Source organism: Plecotus auritus (genome assembly GCF_963455305.1).
Source record: "Plecotus auritus genome assembly, chromosome: 1".
In the NCBI taxonomy this organism is placed as follows: domain Eukaryota; kingdom Metazoa; phylum Chordata; class Mammalia; order Chiroptera; family Vespertilionidae; genus Plecotus; species Plecotus auritus.
Genome location: NC_137770.1, coordinates 148,919,205 through 148,941,708, shown reverse-complemented (window position 1 = coordinate 148,941,708; position 22,504 = coordinate 148,919,205). Strand labels below are relative to the sequence as shown.

Below are 22,504 nucleotides of genomic sequence, written 5' to 3'. Positions count from 1 at the left end.
CTGGACATGAAAGCAGGAGTGCCTGCCTGCCCTCCCTTGTCATGGTTGAGAGGGCCAAATGCTGGCATGAGGACTTTGAAAACTATAAAGTAATACATGGAGCAAGGGATTATTCTTCCTTGATACCTGCTTCTGCAACCTCAACTGAACCAAACTTCCTCTCTTCATCTTTGTTTAAAGACAGCCATAAGATTAGAACCTCTTGACTAAATAAAAGAATTGCAAGAATCAAGAAAGCCATGTTAAGAAATGTACCCTATCCTCAGAAAAGGAAGGTGCTTTGTGAACTACCTCTACTTAACACAGAGAGCAGCGTCAACCACATTACAACTGGCCTGAATAGTTATAGCTAAGCAAATAAGTCCCTTCAGGATCAATATCACTGAAATAAACTTTTATTGGAAACAAAGTACAGTAAAAGAAAAAAAAAAAAAACAACCCTTATTGCACCAACAATTAGCTTCTCAATTAGTTCTCAAAGAGATCTGCACTAATGTAGGCCATTGCAAGGATGTATTAAAACAATAAAACTTTGAAAAAAACCTAAAACATAAAAGGAAATGAGGAATCAGCTCCTCCCATGCGGGAACATAGGTGCCCTCCACCCCTGCCCACACCACAGTCCCTCCACCTCCTACTTGCTTCCTTCGCCCAATACTCACCCGAGGTTCAGGTGCTTCAGTTTCTGAAGGCTGCTGATCTGTGTGGGCAGCTCCTCAATCTGGTTATTAAAAAAGTTAAGCACTTCCAAATTCTTCAGTTCTGCTATGTTTGCAGGCACAGCTATGGAGACAAAAATGCTGATTGTGAACTCAGGAACTTCACTCCTCACAGGGAATGCCAGCAACACACTGCATTTTTCTTCACATGAAAAGAGAACTATCCAGTATGATCATCTAATTCACGTATACTTACATTTGTATGTTTTTCCTAGATTGTAACTCACCACTGAGTAGAAAGGGAAATGTTTCTTCAAAGGGCAAAGAGAATGTCTGTGCCACAAATATCCTATAAGTGAATATTACGAAGCATATAAACTTTATAATTGTCATACAATGACTGATACGTGCACTTTTCCTTCCTTTTGGTTTCCTTGCAGCGAGCGAACTCCAAGTCCCATCCTTGATACGTTCATCAAGCTGTTTCAATAATCTGGTATCTGAAGAGCTGTTCGCTTGACATTGCACTAAACCACAACAATTTAAGTCCGACCTTAAATGATAAAATATTCAACCTACCCAGTCTCTTATTTTGGCCCTGACCTTTGCACCTTGATCAGTACACACACACACACGTTACATCAGCTTAGCAACAGATCAATGCACTGTTATTATATAGAAATAGGAAAAACCAACTCAGTAGCATGATATGAATACTAATAGGCAGGTCAAAGGTTCACATATAACAGTCGGGGCCGGACAGGTTCTTCCTTCCCTACAGTATACCTGCAAATACAAATTTAAAAGCAAAGGCTTCTTTCTCTCAAACGTACTAACTCTCAATTGGCAGCAGAAATACTTCCCATAGATTGTACTTCATATATCCATTTGCTGATTCAAGTTTTCTATAAATATTTTTCTATAAATACTTATTGTCCATGGTTCATGCAAACACCAATCCCAAGACTATGCAGGAAACTGAAGCCATTAACATGGGCCTTGGGCACAACACAAGAATTCTGTCTCATGTCAGTACATGTACTTTCCATCCCACAGTTCCCTCCAGTGAATGCTCCAGACTGCTGAGAAAACCGAGGAGCACCTCTGCTTAGTACCACTACAAAGGTGTGTGTGAAATTCCAAACATACATCCAAAATACTTACAGAGAGCGCCATTCCAAGAACTCCAGTGTGTAACTCTGGGGGAATAAGTTCGATCTAGTTTGGGGTCATCATTTCAACTTTATATAATGTCTAAGGAGGGAGGAGGCTTGGTAAGAGAAAAGGGAAATGCTTTCCTTGGAGGAAGGGACTGTGAAGAATACAAATCATTCCAGACTAAGGGACTAGGAAGCAGTGATCCAGATGGAAAATGAGCAAGGCATGTGGATTTGTTTCTGAAGTGGCTGGTGGTAGGGATGGAGACAAGAGGACAGATTTTAAGGGGATAATCGAGGCAACTGGGAAACCACACTTGGACAACAATATGAATGCATGTGAACCCTGCCTATACAATTTGACTAGAAAAGCACATTTTTAGATGTGTAGTCAAAAACACACTTTTATGCAAATGAATGGTATTCACTTTATGTAAATGATCATGAAGAAAATCAGGCTGGGCCTGCTGAGTCGCCAGGTGTCAGCTTACCTGTTCTGAACCTGGACCATGAAGTGTGTGAGCTCCACAGATGACAACATTGCTCAGAGACCTGCCCGTTCTCCTGTTCCCCCTCCAGCTACCACAAAGTTTCGCTCCTGCCTTCATCTGATTAGTTTGAAGAGCGATAAAGAAACTTAGTGCAACCAGGAGAAAATGATGATCCCAATTTAGCCACAAACCAAGAATAATGCAGCCAGAATTACTGCTGCCTTCCCAAAGTTACTTTGCCAATGCAATTAAATGCTGGTCTGAAGGTATCGCCTTTTTGACAGGATGAGAGATTATTTCACTCTCCTTGCTAAATCAGTCCAATTTAAAGCCACAAATTATGCGAAATGTAATTCAGGGCTCTGTTTTGTGGACATAAACAATAACCCCACATTCAATTTACTAAACCCCTCCCAGCCTTTTGGTGTGCATGTGAATTGTGTGATTAAGACTCCATTCAAGCTAGACAGGGGAAAAAAATTACACAACTAATATTCTCCCTAAACCATAGTGTTTTTCCCATGGCCAAAGTAAAAAGCAAAAGAAATTAACATTCAGACCTGTGTGGATGGGATAACATTCGCTCTTTCAACCAATATTTAGCAAATGCTTATTATGTGCACAGCACCATACCTGTAGCACCTAGCATTTCAATACTTTGAGAATAAAGAGAGGCATACTATTTAAAGAAAGTAATCTACAAAAGGAGTAGCAGAGTCAATAGAAAACAAACTACAGCAAAACTGCCCATAAAAAAATAACCAACTAACATAATAACTTGTGCCATACTAAACCATACACATACACGGCAGGATCAAGTTATGAAACGCCATCATGAAAAGGTGGCAGCAATATGTCACTGGTCAGAATATTCTGGTGGAATTTTTCAAGATATCTATGTGACACATTAGCAAGAGTAGTATTTTAAACTATTAACTAAACAACGAGCACCCATATATTTCTTATTATGGGTTTGTAATGTTCTTTTCTCATCAATCTGTCCAGATTCTGACCGTGACCCCAGCAGTACACATGTGGCCTGTAAGCAACACCGAGCTTAGCACCTCAATGAGAGGCAGCACAATGTAGGAACACAGGAGGCCCTCCTGCACCAGAGGCTGGCTTTGGCCTCCCCTGGTCAGCCCTAAAATCTCTGCATGTCCTCACTCAACTCAACCTCTCCGGGCCTTTGCTTCCACCAGGCTGAAGTGAGAAGGCCGGATTGTGACCATTTCTAAATTCTCTACCTCCTGGCTTTGACATTCTATGATTCTAAGAAGAGCTGGACTATGAAAATCAAGGATATGGATTTATATAACACAACAAACGGGACCCTCAATCAGGAAGCTCAGTCATGTAGAACTTTGCTTATGACAAAGAATTTATTTTTTTAGTATCATTTTCTGCCTAGCAATGATGGCTGCTTTGATTTCAGTGGCTAGATTTGGAAGAAAAGTCCCTGACTACTCGCAGGTGTCCTCTAGCTTGTAAATGCCACCTTCTGCTCTGGTCACAGGAGCACTGGGGACATTCTCAGCCCAGAGCCTCCACTATGTTTTAAAAAGGTGACAAAGATGTGAGATGTCACCCCCAAAACTATGCCCAAAGATGGGTCTCAAAGTATCTTTGGGCAATCTAAGAATCTGAAGGTTACTCAAGCTAGAGTCCCGTCTCCCCAAGAATCTCGTGCAGGCCCAGACTCAGCAGTCAGCCCCCCAACCGTTTTTGGATGGTTCCACAAGAAACCCAAAGTGCCTAGCAGGACTCAGAAGTGGGGGGCACAAAAGGGACTCACTAATCTCCTACATTAAAGTCTCTTTAAAAAGCTCCCCCAGGCAGAAAACACTTGCTGGACACAGGGAATAGACCTGAGCTCCACCTGTAAGAAAGCTCTGACCCAGCTCCATTCCTGAGGAAGAGCATGACTTCTAGAAGCATACAGATCTTTTCTCATCAGCTACATTTACAGTAGGCACTGCTCCCAGACCCTGCGCAGCCAAAGAACAGGCCTGAGTCAGTGTTACGCGCTACATACTCCCCCCTGCAGCTGGCAACAGCGAACCATCTCCTCCAACAGAAGAACCTAATAAACTATTGTAGTAACAACTGCAGATCACTCTAGGATCATTTAATTCTGAAATATAAATTTAATAATTCCACAACCAATAACTTATTTGTAAAGCATTTTAGGAGTTTATCCACACAATAATAAATAGCAGAGTATGCTCTGGGTTGGGCTGTCCAATATGCAGCCACCAGTTGAATTTAAATCTAGATTGGGAATGCAAATTGGTCTAGTCACTATAGAAAACAGATGGAGGTTCCTCAAAAAGTTAAAAATAGAACTACTATATGATCCAACAAAATTTACTCCTAGGCATTTAGCCAAACAACCTAAATGTCCATCGACGATAAATGAATGAATATGTGTGTGTGTGTGTGTGTGTGTGTGTGTGTGTGTGTATGTTGGAATATTGTTTAGTGAAAAACAAAAAGAAGGAAAAAAAAGAAAATCCTGCCATTTGTGACATGGATGGACCTTGACGGCATTATGCTAAGTGAAATAAGTCAGACAGAGAAAGACAAATACTGTATAATGTCACTTATATGTGGAATTTAAAACAACAAAAACAATTCATAGAAAAAGAAATCAGATTTGTAGTTACCAGAAGCAGGGCTTGGGGGGATGAAGGAACTGGATAAAGGTATTTAAAAAGAAATAAAAAAAAATCAATAAATTTAAATCTAGATTAGTTGAAATTAAATAAAATGAATAATATAACTCCTTGGTCACACTAGCCACATTTCAAGAGATGGTAGCCACATTTGGCTGCTGGCGACTGTCCAAGGCAGCATGGATACAAAACACTGCCATCGCAGATACCTAGGAATAAACTTAACTAAGGAGGTAAAGGACCTGTACTCAGAAAACTATAAGCCATTGAAAAAAGAGATAGAGGAAGACATAAACAAATGGAAGAACATGCCATGTACATGGATTGGTAGTATCAACATCATTAAAATTGTCCATACTACCCAATGTAATTTATAGATTCAATGCAATCCCCATTAAAATACCAACGGCATATTTTACAGACCTAGAACAAACTCTCCAAAAAGACCCTGAGTAGCCATAGCAATCCTGAGAAAGAAGAACAAAGTTGGAGGGATCACAATACTAGATATCAAGCTATATTACAAAGCCACTGCCCTCAAAACTGCCTGGTACTGGCACAAGAACAGACATATAGATCAATGGAATAGAATACAGAACCCAGATATCTACCCAAGCCACTATGCTCAATTAATATTTGACAAAGGAGGCAAGCGCATACAATGGAGTCTAGACAGTCTCTTCAATAAATGTTGCTGGGAAAATTGGTCAGATACACGCAAAAAAATGAAACTAGATCACCAACTTATACCATACACAAAAATAAACTCAAAATAGACAAAGGACCTGAACGTAAGATGGGAAACCATAAAAATCTTAGAAGAAGCCATAGGCAGCAAAATAGCAGACATTTGTCTAGCAGTATCTTTACCGATAACAGCTCCTAGGGCAATGGAAACTAAAGAGAAGATAAACAGATGGGACTACATCAAAATAAAAAGCTTCTGCACAGCAAAACAAAACAACAAGAAAGTCCACTGTATGGGAGAACATATTTGCCAACGATATTTCTGATAAGGGTTTAATCTCCAAAATTTACAGGGAACTCATACAAATCAACAAAAGGAAGAGAAACAATCCAATCAAAAAATGGGCAAAGGACTTAAATAGATACTTTTCGAAATAGGACAAGAGATATATGAAAACATGCTCAAAGTCACTAATCATCCGAGAGATGCAAATCAAAACAATGAGGTACCATCTCACACCTGTCAGAAGGGCTATCATCAAGAAATCAACAAACAACAAGTGCTGGCGAGGATATGGAGAAAAAGGAACCCTTTTTCACTGCTGGTGGGAATGTAGACTGGTGCAGCCACTGTGGAAGACAGTATAGAGATACATCAAAAAATTAAAAATGAAACTCCCATTCGACCCAGTAATTCCACTTCTGGGAATATATCCCAAGAAACCAGAAATACCAATCAGAAAGGACATATGCACCCCTATGTTCATAGCAGTGCAATTTACAATAGCTCAGATTTGAAAACAGCCTAAGTGTCCATCAGCAGATGAGTAGATTAGAAAACTGTGGTACATTTACACAATGGAATACTACACTGCTATATATATAAAAAAAAAAGAACTTTTACCATTTGCAACAGCATGGATGGACCTGGAGAGCATTATGCTAAGCAAGATAAGCCAGCTGGAGAAAGATAAATATCACATGATCTCACTCATATGTGGGATATAATGAACATATATTGATGAACAAAAATAGATCCAGAGACAAAGAAACACTGAACAGACTGTCCAACCTCAGAGAGAAGGCAGGAGGGTAAGAGATAAACCAAGGACTTGTATGCATGCATATTAGCATAACCAATGGACACAGACACTGGGGCAATGGGGGCTTGTCCTGGGGGGTGGATGTGGCTGGGGAGGGTGTCAATTGGGGAAAAAGGAGATATATGTAATAATCTACACTAATAAAAGAGAAATATGCAAATTGGTCGTACCTCCGTGACACCCATAAGCCAATCAGGAGTGAGTATGCAAATTAACCCAACAAAGATGGGGGGTTAATTTGCATACACAGGTGCGGAGCTCTGGGCGGGCAGGACGCCTGCTATGAGGGGGAGGGCGGGGGGCTGAGGGACCTACAGGAGCGGCGCTCCGCCCGGAGCAAGGACTTGCAGGCTCTCAGGCAGCTGGGAGGGAGGACTTGCAGGCTCCCAAGTGGCCGGAAGCGAAGCCAGGGGAAGGAAGGCCTATTCTTGCATGAATCTTCGTGCAATTGGCCTCTAGTTTAAACAAACAAACAAAAAAAAATTCCTCTTAACATGTAGAAAACAACAACAAAACACTGCCATCGCTACAGAAATATCTAGAGTGCTGCTCCAAAGCAGTGTACAAACCTCAAGTACATCACAGTTACCAGAGGGCTTGTTCAAACACAGACTGGCGTAGGGGTACTACAGTTTTTGATTGAGTAGGTTTGGGACGGGGCCTGAGAATGTGCATTTCCAACAAGTCTCCAGGGCATACTGATGCTGCTGGCCTGGTGACAATATTTGGGTTCAGAAAACTTTTAACTCATTGTTGATATCAAAATCATTAACCTAATACACATGCCCTTTACCCTGCACAATAATGCTGAATGAGATTATAACAATCTTATCCAAATTAAGACTCCTCTGTCACTTCAGTGAGCTACTGAACCCCTAGGATGATAGTAAAACACAAAAAGGACACTCTAGGTGGCCAATGCATCCGACCTAGAGGCTGCCATCTAACCATTCCCAATGGACTCACTTCCCCACACACATCTCTATGGTGAATCACTATGGAGGAGCATGGACAGCATTCAAGGGGAAAAACAAAACTCTGAATTCCCTAGTCCACTGCATTAAGTCGCTCTGCAGAAACTTCATCATGCCCAAGGGTGGCCACACGGTGAGGTGCCCCTGGTTGTACTTCTGGCCTTTGAAACATGAGCCCTAACTGTAGAATCCTAGGAGGCAGCGACAGCAGACAGGCCAGCTGGGTGCAGCCGATCCGGGGGCTTTTGGAGCAAAAGCATCTTGTGGCCCCTGAGGCAAAGAAACAAAACTGTGAAGAGTGACAGGCTCTGGCAGCAGCAGGCACCACGCAAGACATAAGGACAGGAGCTCGCCAGCATGCAGCCCACAGACGGGCCGGTGGGGCACGCATGGGTCTTGAGAGCCATATGGTCAGCACCAGCAGTCAGGTCCCCTTCAGCTACAAAAGGGTGGTAACAGACCAGGCACCATGTTACCACCCACGGCTCCTGCGAAGCCAGAAGCTGCTCAGAACACATGTAAGCTTTCGTCATAAGCACGGGCATGAAATCTGGAGGTGAACTCCATCATCACCTCCAGCAGCCTTCTGAGCAGTTAGAAGTACTCTCTGCCCCTGCCCAACTATTTCTGCAGAAGCACCCAGAATGTTTTTAGCTCTGGTGACTCCTGCAAAGGAGAAGTGCTAGGCTGGGACATGAGAACCAGGGAATGTTACCCACATGCCTCACCGGAGTTCATGGTTCAGCCATTGCCCGCTTCAGGAAACCCCAGATAGCCTGGGAAGCGCCCTGTGAAGAAGAGGAACACGTAGGGAAGCAAAGGCTGAGAGGAGCACGCACCGGCGGTGGACTTGCTCCCGGGCTGCGATGGTGAAACACTGCGAACATGTGCCCATTCGCAGGGACACCGGTGTGACACACCCCAGGGCCTAACAAGGCCTACAGATGCCACGTATGGGATAAGGTAAAGCGAAATGCAGTGAATAGCACAGCTGCCCCAAATCTGACATGACTTCTGTGAATGGGCCATTCAAGACATCTACCTTACTGAAGAATGCTAGCTCTTTGCACATAAAAATGTTTTTAAAACACTTTAATTATTAAACACACACACACACACACACACACACACACACACACACCAAAAAACATGAAGTGGAGACAGACTCATGGATACAGAGAACAGATTGACAGCTGTCAGAGGAAAGGGTTGGGGGCTTGGTGAGAAGGCTAAAGAAATTAAATCAATAAAAAAACTCATAGACACAGACAATAGTACAGTGATTAACAGAGGGAAAGGGGATGGTGGTGGGAAGTAAAAGAGGGTAAAGAGGGGGAAATGGTGATGAAAGGAGAACTGACTTGGGGTGGTGAACATACAATACACTATAGAGATGATGTACTGTAGAATTGTATGCCTGAAACCTATATAATTTTATTAACCAATGTCACCCCAATAAATTAAATTTAAAAAAAAAAAGATTTTTGTCTGTTTTCACAAATAAATATGCCCGGTCAGATTTTCACATGCTTCTGTTGACTTAAAAAATATTTTTTAACTTAAAAAGCTTTAAATTTTTTCCTTTAACAGAGAAGAATAAAGTAACAGAGAGGGCCTGTAAATGATATTAAAATGAGACTGGGTGTTTAGACTCCTAAGTTACACTATTAACAACAAAGTGATTAGAAAAATTAGAAAAATCATGAGAGTACATGAAAATGAGTGAGATTATTCATCATACATACAGTGGGGAGGAGGACCTTTTAAGAGAAAATGGTGAAAGCAAACATTGCTTCGCCTCAATATCTGATGAATGGGATACTGGATAGCAACCACCCCCCTTTGCCCTGAATGAGGCAAGGTAGGAAGCAGCAAAATAAGCGAAACTACATAAAACATGACTTGAAACATTGTTGTCAAGAGTGAAAGGACAGTCCTTTAGCTCCTCAGACACAATAGCTAGCAGACATAGTCTATTCACACCACAGGGCTAATGTCTAGACTAATTATACAGATGACAATCCTTCCAGCCAATTAGGATCATAGTCTTGAATGCCATTTCAGTGATAACATGTAAAAGAAGAACCTCCTCATGCTCACATATAAATAATTATGCTGTTCAGAATTTTATATGCAAATAAATTCATTTATACTTACAGTGACTAATGGCTTTTGTTTTCTGGCCAAAAATACACAAGGTGAATAGTGAACTAATGATATCTTAGCATAAGAATTTGAAGTTCAAAAGTATATACTAATGATAACTTTGCAGATTTTATGGGATTTCCCCCAAAGCAGGTATTAAAACAGTGAATTACAGTAGTTATGGGTTATTTAAAAACATAAAGTTTATGAGACAATAAAGCATATTCTCATTTAAAATAATCTGCATGGTCCTCAAGGTAAAAATAAAGTAGCAAAATATCTAAACATCCACCCAGCAAGGGCCAGCATCCCCCCCAAATATTTATTAAATTTATAAATAACAATAGCAATGCTACTTTCCTTTACTCAGCAGTATTTACTGAGTACTCACACCTACAAGTGCATACTTATTGTATCCCATCATGAGCCTCCTAAGATTCTGCAGCTTAAGTAATTTTAACCAAAAATATCCATGACTTAATTCACTACAGAAAAAAAAATGATCCTACTCTTTCAGTAACAATGAGAATAATCAATTATACAAAAATTAGGCAGAAAAGTTACAAGCAGTAGGCAGATTTTTACAGTCAAACATGCAAAAATATATGTCCCTGGGCTATAAAAAGTATGCACACAGAGCCAAACAAATCTAAAAAGCTGAGGAATCTCAGAGGGAAGAGTGGGGGAAGAGATTAACCAAATAACTTATATGCATAACCCATGGACACAGACAATAGTGCAGTGAAGGCCTGGGGAGGGGGTGGAGGTGGGGGGGAAGGGGTCTATGGGGGGATGGGGAAGGGGACATTTGTAATACTTTCAACAATAAAGATAAATTTAATTGAAATTACACTGCCAGCAAGGCCATGCAGCAATACAGAGCTCAATAATTTGGGAGCAGGTTTGAAGAAGCAGCACTAAGAAGAAGCAATGACGTTCGATGACCTGGAAGGAAGTGACATCTGCTGAAGGGCAAGAAATGGACAGGAGCTCCTCTAGGAAACATTCCTAAGAAGTTCTAAAACACGGGAAAGAGTGAGAAGTAAAAGGAGAACATGGAAAACTTCCACTCCATCAATACGGGTGCAAGCTCAGTCATAAAAAATGTCTCTGAAGGCAAATAAATAAATAAATAAATAAACAAACAAACAAACAAACAAACAAACAAATAAATAAATAAGATTACAATAGATTATTTTATACATACACATTCTCAATCCTTAATTGTTATTAACATTAAGAGGGAGACAGTAAACAAGTCAAATTCTCACACACACCCACACGCTCTGTCAATAGTATCTGCCTTCTTTTACAGCTAAGAGTTATTTCAGCAAGAGGCCACACTGGGTTGCTGAGCTTCCTTCCTTGCCTTATGTTGGATGCTCAGGCAGGAAGTAATTACATGAGGAAGGAAGGAAGGGTGGGGTGGAGGGAGATGCCCACTGCTGGAAAAAATCCTCACAGTAGCTTTAACTTCTTCTCTGAACCTCAGGAATTCTCCCTGCTCTTCTAGTTGAACAAGTGAAGACCCAGGGCCAATGCTTCACCCAAGGAGCTCCTAGATTTGCCTCAGTGGGCCTGTAAATGCACACAAACAGCACTGGCAGAGATGGCAGGGGAATGGCAGACAGAGCCATACAAAGCTGACCCCCGCCTCTCCTTATAGAACCATTTTAAGCCTTTTGCTTCCATGGATACAAAGGAGGGTGTCAATAAACACTAATTCTTTTCTCCTCATCCTTTCACCTAAAGTCATGATATGCATGGAGAGTGGTCCTTCCGAGTCTATACACTGTGGGGTGCGGTGCCTTAACTACACTCTCCAGTGCTGGCTCCCAGGCTTCATGGAGAAAGGTAAGGATGCATCTCACTTTCTTGAAGGAAGATCAGGATTTGGAGAGAAGGGCAGGCACTTCTGATCAGAGAAGAATCAGGTGATTAGACCAAAGAATATATAGGCAGGATAAAAGAGTAAAGAAACAGCAAAAAACTAGACAAAAGAGGATTCACTGAAAATAGCTGAAAAAAAGGTCCAAGAGTTTAACTAGTGGTCAACCATATCAGAGTGGTGTTCTGTTCTATTAAGTTAAGTAACAAAGAGAAAAAAAATGAAATGGGAAAGAGATTATCAAGGTTTTATTGGAAGATATATAGATAGATAGATAGATAGATAGATAGATAGATACACACACACACACTCCACTATTCCACTCAAGGTTACCAATTCTTATTTAAACTCTTAAATTTAAAAATTTTAATTGAAGCAGACAAGGGGTGCTTATGAACATTTTTAAAACACTATCAACAATAAACTTCACATTACATTAAATATCATCATTTTAAAGATTGTACAAATTTCCAGGAAACACTCCTTTAAGAAATAGCATCAGTGTATCCACACTACAAATACAGAGTTGGGCAAAAGTAGGTTTATAGTTGTTCATTTGGAAAATAATACAATAATTTATAGATAAGACAAAGACAAGATAATAGGTACTCACAATTGTAAACCTACTTTTGCCCCACCCTGTATACTAATGTTATCTTTCACCTATTCTAGGGTTTCTAAATCAGAGCTACATGCACCCCTAAAGAATTCATGGATAATTTTAACAGGATCCACAAACTGGTTGAAATTATAACCATTATGTGCACATTTCTAGGAATCACGGACACAGCTTTCACCCTACTCTTTATAAAGGTCAGTGAGTTATGAAATGTTAAGAAGAGCTGCCCTAAAAGAATGTTGTATACAGGCAAGTAGGGCACCTCTTAGATATCCTCTCCCAGCCTCCTCAACACTACACACTTGTGTACACACACACACACACACACACACACACACACACACACACACTAGGTCCAAGAGATGACTGAACATACATTTTTGCTATTAAATCAATTCTCTTTGAAAGTTCTATTGTAAATAGTAAGAGAAACCCTCTTCAACATCAGCTCCCCCAAAGGACCTAGTTATGATTTGGAAAGGGACAGGTTCAACCTGCCCCCACATTATTTTCTCCACAGCCTACCAGCATTCTGAAATTATCACGATTGAAGTCTTCCACTTAGAAATACACAGTGTAAGGATTAACACACCACACTTAGCTAGCTTCCTCTTAGCGCAGAGCAGGATTCCAAGAAAAGGGATTCCAGAAGAGATCCATTGTGGCTGGTGGGGCTGGCAAGAAAGACATCAGTCTCTGAGCTGAGGATACTATACCATTGAGAGCCTATTTCTCCAATATCACCCATTGACTTGGACTGTGCTGCCAGGCCAACAGATTCTTTCACAGGATGACTTTGCATGCTTTCTTACTAAAACCAAAAATAACATCAAACTGCCAACTATAGGCAACATTTTATAACAACCTAACCACTGGTACCATCCAACAGTGTATAAGTCAAAGCTGTCTGACTTGAAACTTCTAGGTATATATTTTTTCAAATCCAGTCTTTCAAATAATGGCATGGTAACAAACTGATAAATGTACACTAATTAAAAAAATAAGCTATTGATCAAATAATACATTTACACTTTGTTAAAATGCAAACAGCAAGTTGTTTTGACATTGTCCCAAGATAAATTCATGACAGAGAAATGATTTATTTTGCAAATTCCCCCTCACAGTTTAATTTCATACAAGCCATGCACAAGAACTTTTGCATAAGGGCATGACAAATAACCTGTGAGAGAGGAAATAACTAGATACTTCAGAACAGGAAGGTGTTGAAAGACTGCTGAAGGTCATCCTTATGAATTGGAATAGTTAAGTTTTCTCATTCATCTCAACAATCAATTATGTCTGTAGGAAAGTGTTTCAACTTATTATGCTTTTAAAAAACTGCTTAATTTTCTTCATTATAATTGGATCTGCATATTGGGAGAATGCATTATTTTATGTAGATCATGGTGTTTAATTCATTTATAGTAACACTTATGGAAATCCCATCAATATGTGCATCTGCATAAAATTTCAAAACATTACATTAGCTTCTATGTACTTAGAACATTATCTTTGATAAAGAATTATTGAAATCACTAAAAAAAAAAACAACACCTTAGCATTTCTTATTCACTGTAATTTCAAATTCATACACCAGCTAAGTAATAGGAAATAATCTGCTTTAAAAAACACACGTTTTGCCATAAAACCTAAGTTTATTGCCTGTCTAGCCATTTCCGATACATTAAATGACAAGATATGGTCCCATTACGACCTGAAACTGCAGGCAAAACTGCTAATACCTCAAGAAAAGGTTTTACATGGCGATTAAAAGTTCAAAGTATAAAACCTAACAATTACATTCAGAGACCCACACTTAGAAAAGGTTTACACAGAGTGAACTGCTAACGGTTTACACAGAGCAAAAAAGATATCCTTTGTATTTCTTGCACAAAATGAGTGCTTCCTCCTCAATAAATGGGTCACAAAACAAAAAAAATATTGTTGTCATATTTAAGGTTCTAGCAATATCTATATATGGATTTTGCTGTAAGAATAAAATCATCTTTAATATTAAGTAAAGCTTCATGTTAGAAAATTAATGCCCAGGGATTGTTTTATTACTGATGCAGAATATAATTCATTTCATAATGTACAGTATTTTTTTTTTAGACAATGGTTTTTGGTATAAGAATCAGTATAAATATGCACAAAATGCACATTTTCCTGACTTTCACATGGTTATTTTTTAATTCAATCTGATTACATACATACATACATATTTTAAACTTTCTTCCACAGGGGGGGGGGAAATCACATATACTCAATAAAAATACCGCAGAAGGCAATAAAATCCTTCCAATGGAAAGATATTGGAAGGAAAGTTTCTAACTTGAGAAAGTGGCCATTATAACACTAAAAAATGATGTGTGAAAATGAATGTACAAATTTAGGAGCAAAACAGAAAAATAACATAGTTCAGTCTACTTTAATTATGGTAAACTATACATGTAAATGGAAAGAGCAACATGCCCTGTTGAACAGAGCTGAAAAGCTTGCAAAAAATTTCATCTGATACCATTTTGGTTTTTAATCTTTAGTTAGGCCCAAGACCAGAAAGTGGGAAAAAATACCTATCTCAACAGTGACCTCTAGTGGACAAGTGTTAAAATGTTTGTTTCAAAAAAAATTGTCTAAGACTGAAAAGGAGTAGGAAAACATTTACAAAACGAACACTTTCAAACACTGTAAGAAGCAAGGATAAGATTAAAGAGTAGACTGAAAAGACTTCGATAACACTGGCTTATAAGAGAGGGTAATCACAAAGGCAGCAGGTGGAGGAGCAGGGCAGAGATTGAGGAAGACAGACTGGAATAACTGCTATGTTCCCTTCTTTAGAAGCCCAAAGCTGCCCTGGGGCATCATCTCCGTCTGCCGGGACTTGGCACAACTCATCAGCTACCAATTCAATGCTCCATCGGTATTAACTGAGTACCTATTTCATGTTCACCATGCTTTGGGCACTTTTGTGGGGGGTAGGATACATAGCATCAGACAGGGCTCCTCACCTCAAGAAACATCTAAAATAGTTAATTATATGAAGAAATTAGCAACTAACTTGGAACCTTAAATACAGAATATAAAACTAACTTTAAGTGAAAGAGTACTGGGCCTAGAAGACATGAGACCTAGGGTGGTAAAAGGAGGCCCACGAGGTCGCTGGGGGGAAGAACCATGAGCGGCTCGGCTTGGTGCCAGCCTGCCCACCCTGTGGATCCTCGGATGTCTGTGAGGAATGCCATCCCACACATCATTCCTCAAATCTGAAAGGGCCCTAATAACTACAAAGATGATGTGACACCAATTTCCAGAACATACGGTAGAGTTTCTTTACAGCTCTCACAGTCCAGCACGTTTGAAATGGGCCCATGAGTTAGAAACAGAAGTTTGTGGTGACCATACTACTCAAGCCCCTATACTGGGAAAGCCTGAAAAAACCATCCAGTTCCTACAATGAACATTCACCTCAGGCCAGCTTTCCTCCCTGTCAAGGACTGCTTCCATCCATCAGCTGCTCTATACAGGTAATTACTGGGAGGCCAAGGTGTTCAGCAATAACAAGACATGAAAGAAGACTAGGACACAGTCCTGTTTTCAATAAAGCCTACGATCTGTTTGGAGAGAGAAGAAACATGAAACACTCAGACAAGGATGTGCGATATTGGTGTAAAGAATCTATGAAGAGTAGGTAGGAGTTTGAGGAAGAAAGATTTCAAGTTGGCCAGGGTAGTCGGGAGCCTGGAGGGGAGGGTGGGCGTAAGGCCACTGCAGAATAGAGAGGAAGGGGCAAGGTAGCCTAGAAGAGAGCAGGACTAGGCACCTGAGGGGGAGAGGAATCTTCCTGTGGCAGCACATAATGAGGAAAGGCTGGCTAGGATGGGGGTCAGAGCAGAACTGGTTTGGAAAGGCAAACAGCGCCTTCTACAGAATATTTGTGGTATCGCAGGGAAAGTGGAGTTTCTGAAGGATTGGTCTGGTGGTAAACCTCATCTTTACTCTGAAACCATTCCCCTTGGGCCAGAAAGGAAACTCTCTGTTGGGTTCCGAGATTGTACCTGTCCAGTCATAGCAGAAGGAAATGGTCCAGTGGCTACTCTGCCTTCCACCTCCTAGACATGCATGCATCTAGGAAAGTGGTTGTAGGCAGGGCCATTTGACACTGACTTCCCAGTTTCCAAAACTTTGCCCCAGTGCCCCAGGTTTAAATTTCAGTAGTGATGAAATTCTATCAATGATTACCTTGACAATTTTGAAATATTTCTATGAATTGTAATTTAGGAAGCATCAAGAATTTATGCTCACAAAATCTTGAGGAATTTAAGGACCATCAGCCCACTTTCACCTTCCTCATGGTCTCACATGTACTGTGTTGAGTGGGCCTGTCAATATCAAAACTAGCAGCAGGGAAAGAAAGTTAACACAACATCACAGTGTCCCCACAGACACTGACTCAAATGCGTGGAGTGAATTGGTGGCCCAGCTCAGGGCCCCAGTTTGAGTAAGCCAGTCATTCATCCCATAAGTCCACAGTGGGAATTTTAGAGAACAGTGGAACTGGCATGCTAAGAGAAAAACACAAACACTTTTGCAAGATAAAAGCAGTACTGAGGCAGCCCCTATTAAAAAACCACAGAAAGTGAAAGACACTGATTACAATAAAACGTGACAGGAGGATGTGCTCGGCCACGTACACATAATGCATATTTATATTGCCATCAAATGGACATATTTACTATAAACACTTGAAAAGCCATTCTAAAGTCATTCATTTAAATGCCAGAAAAACAGTAAAAGATGCTAATTTGACCTTAGTGGAACAGACCGGGTGTCACTGACACTACTCACAATGGCATGAAACGGAATTTACCAAGATGATTAATTAGAGTTTACTGGATAAGAGTGTCTTAAATGAGGAAAGAAGAAGAAAAAAAAAACAGGAAGGAAGAAATATGAAGTTTGGATCCATTCACAGTCAACCTTTTTACAGACACAATTTAAGTCCATATTTGTATGTCTCTAAGTTAATCTCTTATCATATGCCTGGAGAAAGAAACTGATCCATGGATACCTGAGACTTCTATCTCTGTGGAAGTATAAAAAGAAATAAACTACAACCATCTGAAAGATATTTTAAAGAATAGATCAATTAATTAAATAATATGAATAAATCAAGTTTTGCTTTCTTGTTTAAATGTAAAGTGTTTCACTCTAATGATGATGCATAATATAAGCTTGGCAATTAAGAAATATTTTTATGAACTATGGAGTATAGAGCTTCAGGAATTCTACTCACAAAATCTTGGGGAAATCAGGGATCATGCCATCCACCCTTCTAAACAAACAGCAAAACCCTCTGACTGGGATTAGATTCTCAGTGGACAGCAGGACCATTTGCTACAAAAACAATAAAGACAGCTTCTTGTCACCTGATACAAAAATGACCACAGATGACTTGTCGCCCTCACTTTCAGCTTCTGTGGCCCCTACTACTAAAATGTGACAATTGTGCCACTCTGCCTTTGCCTTACAAATATGCACTTTTTGCTAAAAATGAACTAATCTGCCTGTCTCCTGCACACGAGGGGCCCTGCCACTCCTGATTCTCAATAATCAACAGCTCTGTGACATTGCTTCAAGCTGTACATAATGCACATAAATTCACAACACAAATCCCTCAGGATGACATTCTGCTCAATTTCATCGGACTCAGAAAGCTCCCGAACAAATTCTTGCCACATGATTAGAAAATCACTCAAGGCTGCAGGAAATATGGCAAGCACAAAGAAGTGACAGTCAATTAGGAATGAGAAAGGAGAGTGGGGCCCTGTCATTAAAAAATCTTTAAAGCCACAGCTAAGAATAAAATGGCCCATATCATTCATGCAAGATATTCTTATAAGAGCCGGTATTAAACCTACTATATGTTAACTATACCATGACACTACTGATGTCCAATAGAAACTGGACGCCAGAATTTTTTAAAATGCAGTTCAAATATATATTTCATGCAACTCTGTGGTTTCTCCCCGCCTCTCCACATTAAGCAGGGAAGGAAAGTACATCAACAGGTAAAATTTTACACTTTTTTTTTCCATGAAATATTAATGAATGGCCCAGCAGTTCAGGTCAATGCAGCATTTATCATCCCTAAATGGGACTAATTCCACAGAAACAAAACGTCACTTTCTTTCTTCAGCTTATACACTGAATAGGAAAGAATCCTCAAAATAGAGCAATGTACAAAATATGGGAAGACAATATGCTCATGTATCTTAGTGTCACCAAAATAAATTTTAGGATTCCCCAAATAAACATGGGTCTTTAAAGGAAACAAGAGAGTCAGCAATATCACCACATTACCTACAAGGCAGACACTGTGAAACAAATGGGAAAGTCAACTCACTTATTAGCTTGTTGTGGCTGAGGACCAGTTGTGTGATGTGGGATAAGGAGACTGTAAAAGAAAAGAAAAAAATCACACAATTAGTTAATGTACCCAAATTACAGTTACACTCCTACAATGTAAAGTGCTAAATTATTTTCACAGGTTGAAGTGTTACCTCTCACAAAAATAGACTCAAGGATTCATATAACACTGTCGGTAAATGATAAATCAAATTAAGAAAAGTCATGCAATTAGCAGTGCAATCAGCACAGCAAGTTGGAGCTAATGAGATTAATGAGCGGGATCAGACATTCCAAGGGCCAGTCAGCTTTGCTTGCAGAGCTGGTTTTTGCTGGCCCAGCCTCAGTGATCCATCTCAATAACTGTGCCAGTCAGAGAACCGGCCAAGAGTGTGGAAGGCACAAAGCCCTCACCCAAGCTAACAAACCATCACACCAAGACAAAAAGATCACACAACAGACTCATCCAATCCAAACTGTCAATGGTGCTGCTGTTGAAAATCATGATTGACTTACTTATTCTTGTATAGCTTTGACCTATCTTAGTCAATGGGTTATAATCTAAAATTACTACTAGCAGTATGCATGTTGATGTTTGAACTGTCCCAGTTGGCCAGTGTGTGCCCATCTAACCTGGTTGCTAAGCCCCTTTGGCAAGTCCCATCACTCTGAGCACATCCCTGTGTTCTGCACAAGATATTCAAGCTCTTCTGATACTTTTCTGCCACAGCCCTGGAATCAGCCATTTCTAGAATGAGCTCTAGTTCCTTTTTGTGGAAAATGTATATATAAGCCAAAATCTGGGCACTAGATGTGCTCATTGCCATCTAGGGCTCAATGTTCTCAGCCCCTCTCAGTGGACAGAGAACACATGAATGAACACACACACACACACACACACACACACACACACCTGTGTTCACGTCACTATTTATAGTATTGAAAACCATGAATTCACACCAACAAATCTGATTTCAATACAGCAGGACACAGTTTATTCAAGTTTTCTTCCTTTCCATGTTTGTAATCCCCTTCTCTAATGGTGAGACCTCTGACTTCCATTACCTTTAACTTACTTACTTCATTGATACTTCTATACATAACTGCATAGAGTTATCTTATAGCTTATGCTTATCTGCAGGGAAACCCGAAGTCTGATAGATTCTTGGTCACAAGCAGGACAAGTAGGTTGGCTAGAGATGTGTAACGTTGCATTTAAAGTTGAAACTGCCTCAGAAGTCCCCAGAGCCAGCTTATACATGATGAGGGACATGCAGATTGATGGCTTACACCTGGCTACAGGTACATGACCAGTCGGGCATAAAAGACACTGCTGGACATTTTTGGCTGGGCTTCCCTGATTCTCCCACATGTCTTGATGGTTCATATCTGGAGACAAAACATGTTCTGAGCAGCTAAAAAAAAACATCCTAGGGAATCACCAGTGAGCCTCCCAGACCCCTGAGGCTCACCATGTTTTCTTACTCCTGCTAAACCATGTATGTTGTGGATTCTTCTGAGTACTTTCAACCATCCAATGTAGTAATGCAGCAACTGATCTCCCCCCACCTCCTCCTTCCACCATCACACTCTGCTCAGACTCACCCTCCTCATCTGCCCTCACCCTCCTAGCCCTGCCCGGCTTCAAACCACTCAAGCCAGGTTTGCCAGCCCGCACAGATGCCCCCCTCATCCCACTCAAGTTCTCACACCTGCTGTAGGCCATCATGCCCCCAAATCTGAACACCTCTCTTTTTCTATCCCACTTACTGGCTTTAGGACTGAACAACTACAGAATGGGGAAGAAAAAGGCAAAGAGGAAGGAGAAAAGCATGTTTGTGATCTGTAAGAGTCACATGACATTTAAGATTTTAGACCAGCCGTGGGCAAACTACGGCCCGCAGGCTGGATCCAGCTGTTCTATCCGGTTCTCTTGCTCTCCCCTCCACTCCTTTACTTTGAATTTATATTAGTTCACACAAACACTCATCCATGCTTTTGTTCCGGCCCTCCGGTCCAGTTTAAGAACCCATTGTGGCCCTCGAGTCAAAAAGTTTGCCCACCCCTGTTTTAGACACTGCAGAGCATCTCTTACATTTTTTGCTTATGAAAGTTAAGATTTTCTTGTCCACCAAACATAGCATTCCTTTATCTCTATGTTATATAGTCTGATAAAAAAAAAAAAATCAAAGAGCTACCCTCCTACCAAACAAGATGAAATGGATTCACAGATAGATCAGTTGAGACTACCAATCCACCGCATGTGAGAACAAACCACAAATAACAAAGGTTACACATAATAGGAGTTTCTCCCTTATTTATACACAGGCAATCCAGAGGTTCCTGGTATCTCCTTGCTCAATCATCCCCAATGCATGGATCCCATCTCATGGTCCACAATGGCTGCCTGAGCTTAGCCATCATGTCTGCACTCCCTTCAGAAAGACAGAAAGGAAGGAAAAAAAAAAAAGCCTTCCTCCTTTAGAAAGCTTCCAAGAAGTTGCACATGGCACTTCTACTTATAAGCAATTAATCAAAATTTTGTAATACAGTCATGCCTAGCTGCAAAAGGGAGGCAGGGAAATGCAGTCTGTATTTCAGGTGACCATCTGCCAGCTAAAATTAGGGGGTTTTTTTATCAAGAAAGATGGGGCAAACTGAAACTAGCAGACAACTAACAACCTCTCCCACTAGCAAACTACTCCAATTAAGTGTCACAGAAATCAACTGCTATTATAAAGAAAACTAACAATCCTATCTCCTCCTGCCTTAAATTTTCCTAAAATAACACAACTAACTAATTAAAAACAAAGAAATTTTGCTCTCCTCCCAACTAACATTTACAATGAAAGATTTAATTAGTGAAAGATGGTTCTCTTCAACCACTTCATTGTGTCATTTCAACAAGCATTTAGCAAGAAATAAAGTGGTGAAATTTGTAAGTTTCTTTTTTTTTTTTCAATAGAGAACAGAAATCCAGTTGTTGCTTCAGCTAATCACATTACTAGAATTTTTTTTTTTTCCTTTCTCACTATTGTTATAGGGCTACCTGCTAAAGTAGGTAAGAGGGAGAAAAATTAGAGCAGAAAAGAAAAAGTTAATAAAAGACCTTACAGGAAATATTTAGGACAACAAAGGACTCTGGGCTGGGCCTACTGGGAGAGCGGTAAGATTGGACAGAATCAATCACAAAGCCTGGTACAGGCAAAGACCAAGGAGGGACAGGAATATTCATAAAAGCCACCGCTCCCTCCCACTTGGCAATGTTGAGTTCATTGTGAGTCCCCTATGGAAATTGCACTGTTAAAAAAGAAGGAAGGAGCTTTTTTTCAGTCCTTTGAGATTTTGCTTCTTGGCAATTGTCATAACTTTGGCTCAAATAAACTCATAAAAAAATTCTTTAAAAAGGGGGAGGAGGGAAGAAAAGGTCTACCAATATAGAATGGATTATTTAAAAGTACAAAAGCCACTCTAGTCAAACATGTTGGAGAAATGGGAGCAGGCTGTACCCTGACCTGGATCACAAACTGAGAGACCTTCCACTGTGTGAATAACACACTTTAATGGTCCTGCTAGCCATTAACTGTCAAGAATGAGCACTGCCAGAACAGTGAGGACTGTTATTGAAATTCCTACTACAACAATATTAAACTATGCTTTGCCCAGGCATTTTCAAAGACGAGTATATTTCAAAAGTCAAC

General features: G+C 40.2%; 1 protein-coding gene across 2 annotated transcripts in view; it reads right to left on the bottom strand.

Annotated features, from left to right (window-relative positions):
- Positions 1-22,504, bottom strand: part of RSU1 (Ras suppressor protein 1) — a 196,079-nt gene that overhangs the window by 159,276 nt on the left and 14,299 nt on the right. For both annotated transcript variants that reach the window (XM_080666111.1, XM_080666112.1), the window contains exons 3-4: positions 18,802-18,852; positions 663-783 (exon numbers count right to left, since the gene is read on the bottom strand). In XM_080666111.1, the coding sequence (XP_080522237.1) occupies positions 663-783; positions 18,802-18,852 (172 nt within the window). The remainder of the gene's footprint in view (positions 1-662; positions 784-18,801; positions 18,853-22,504) is intronic.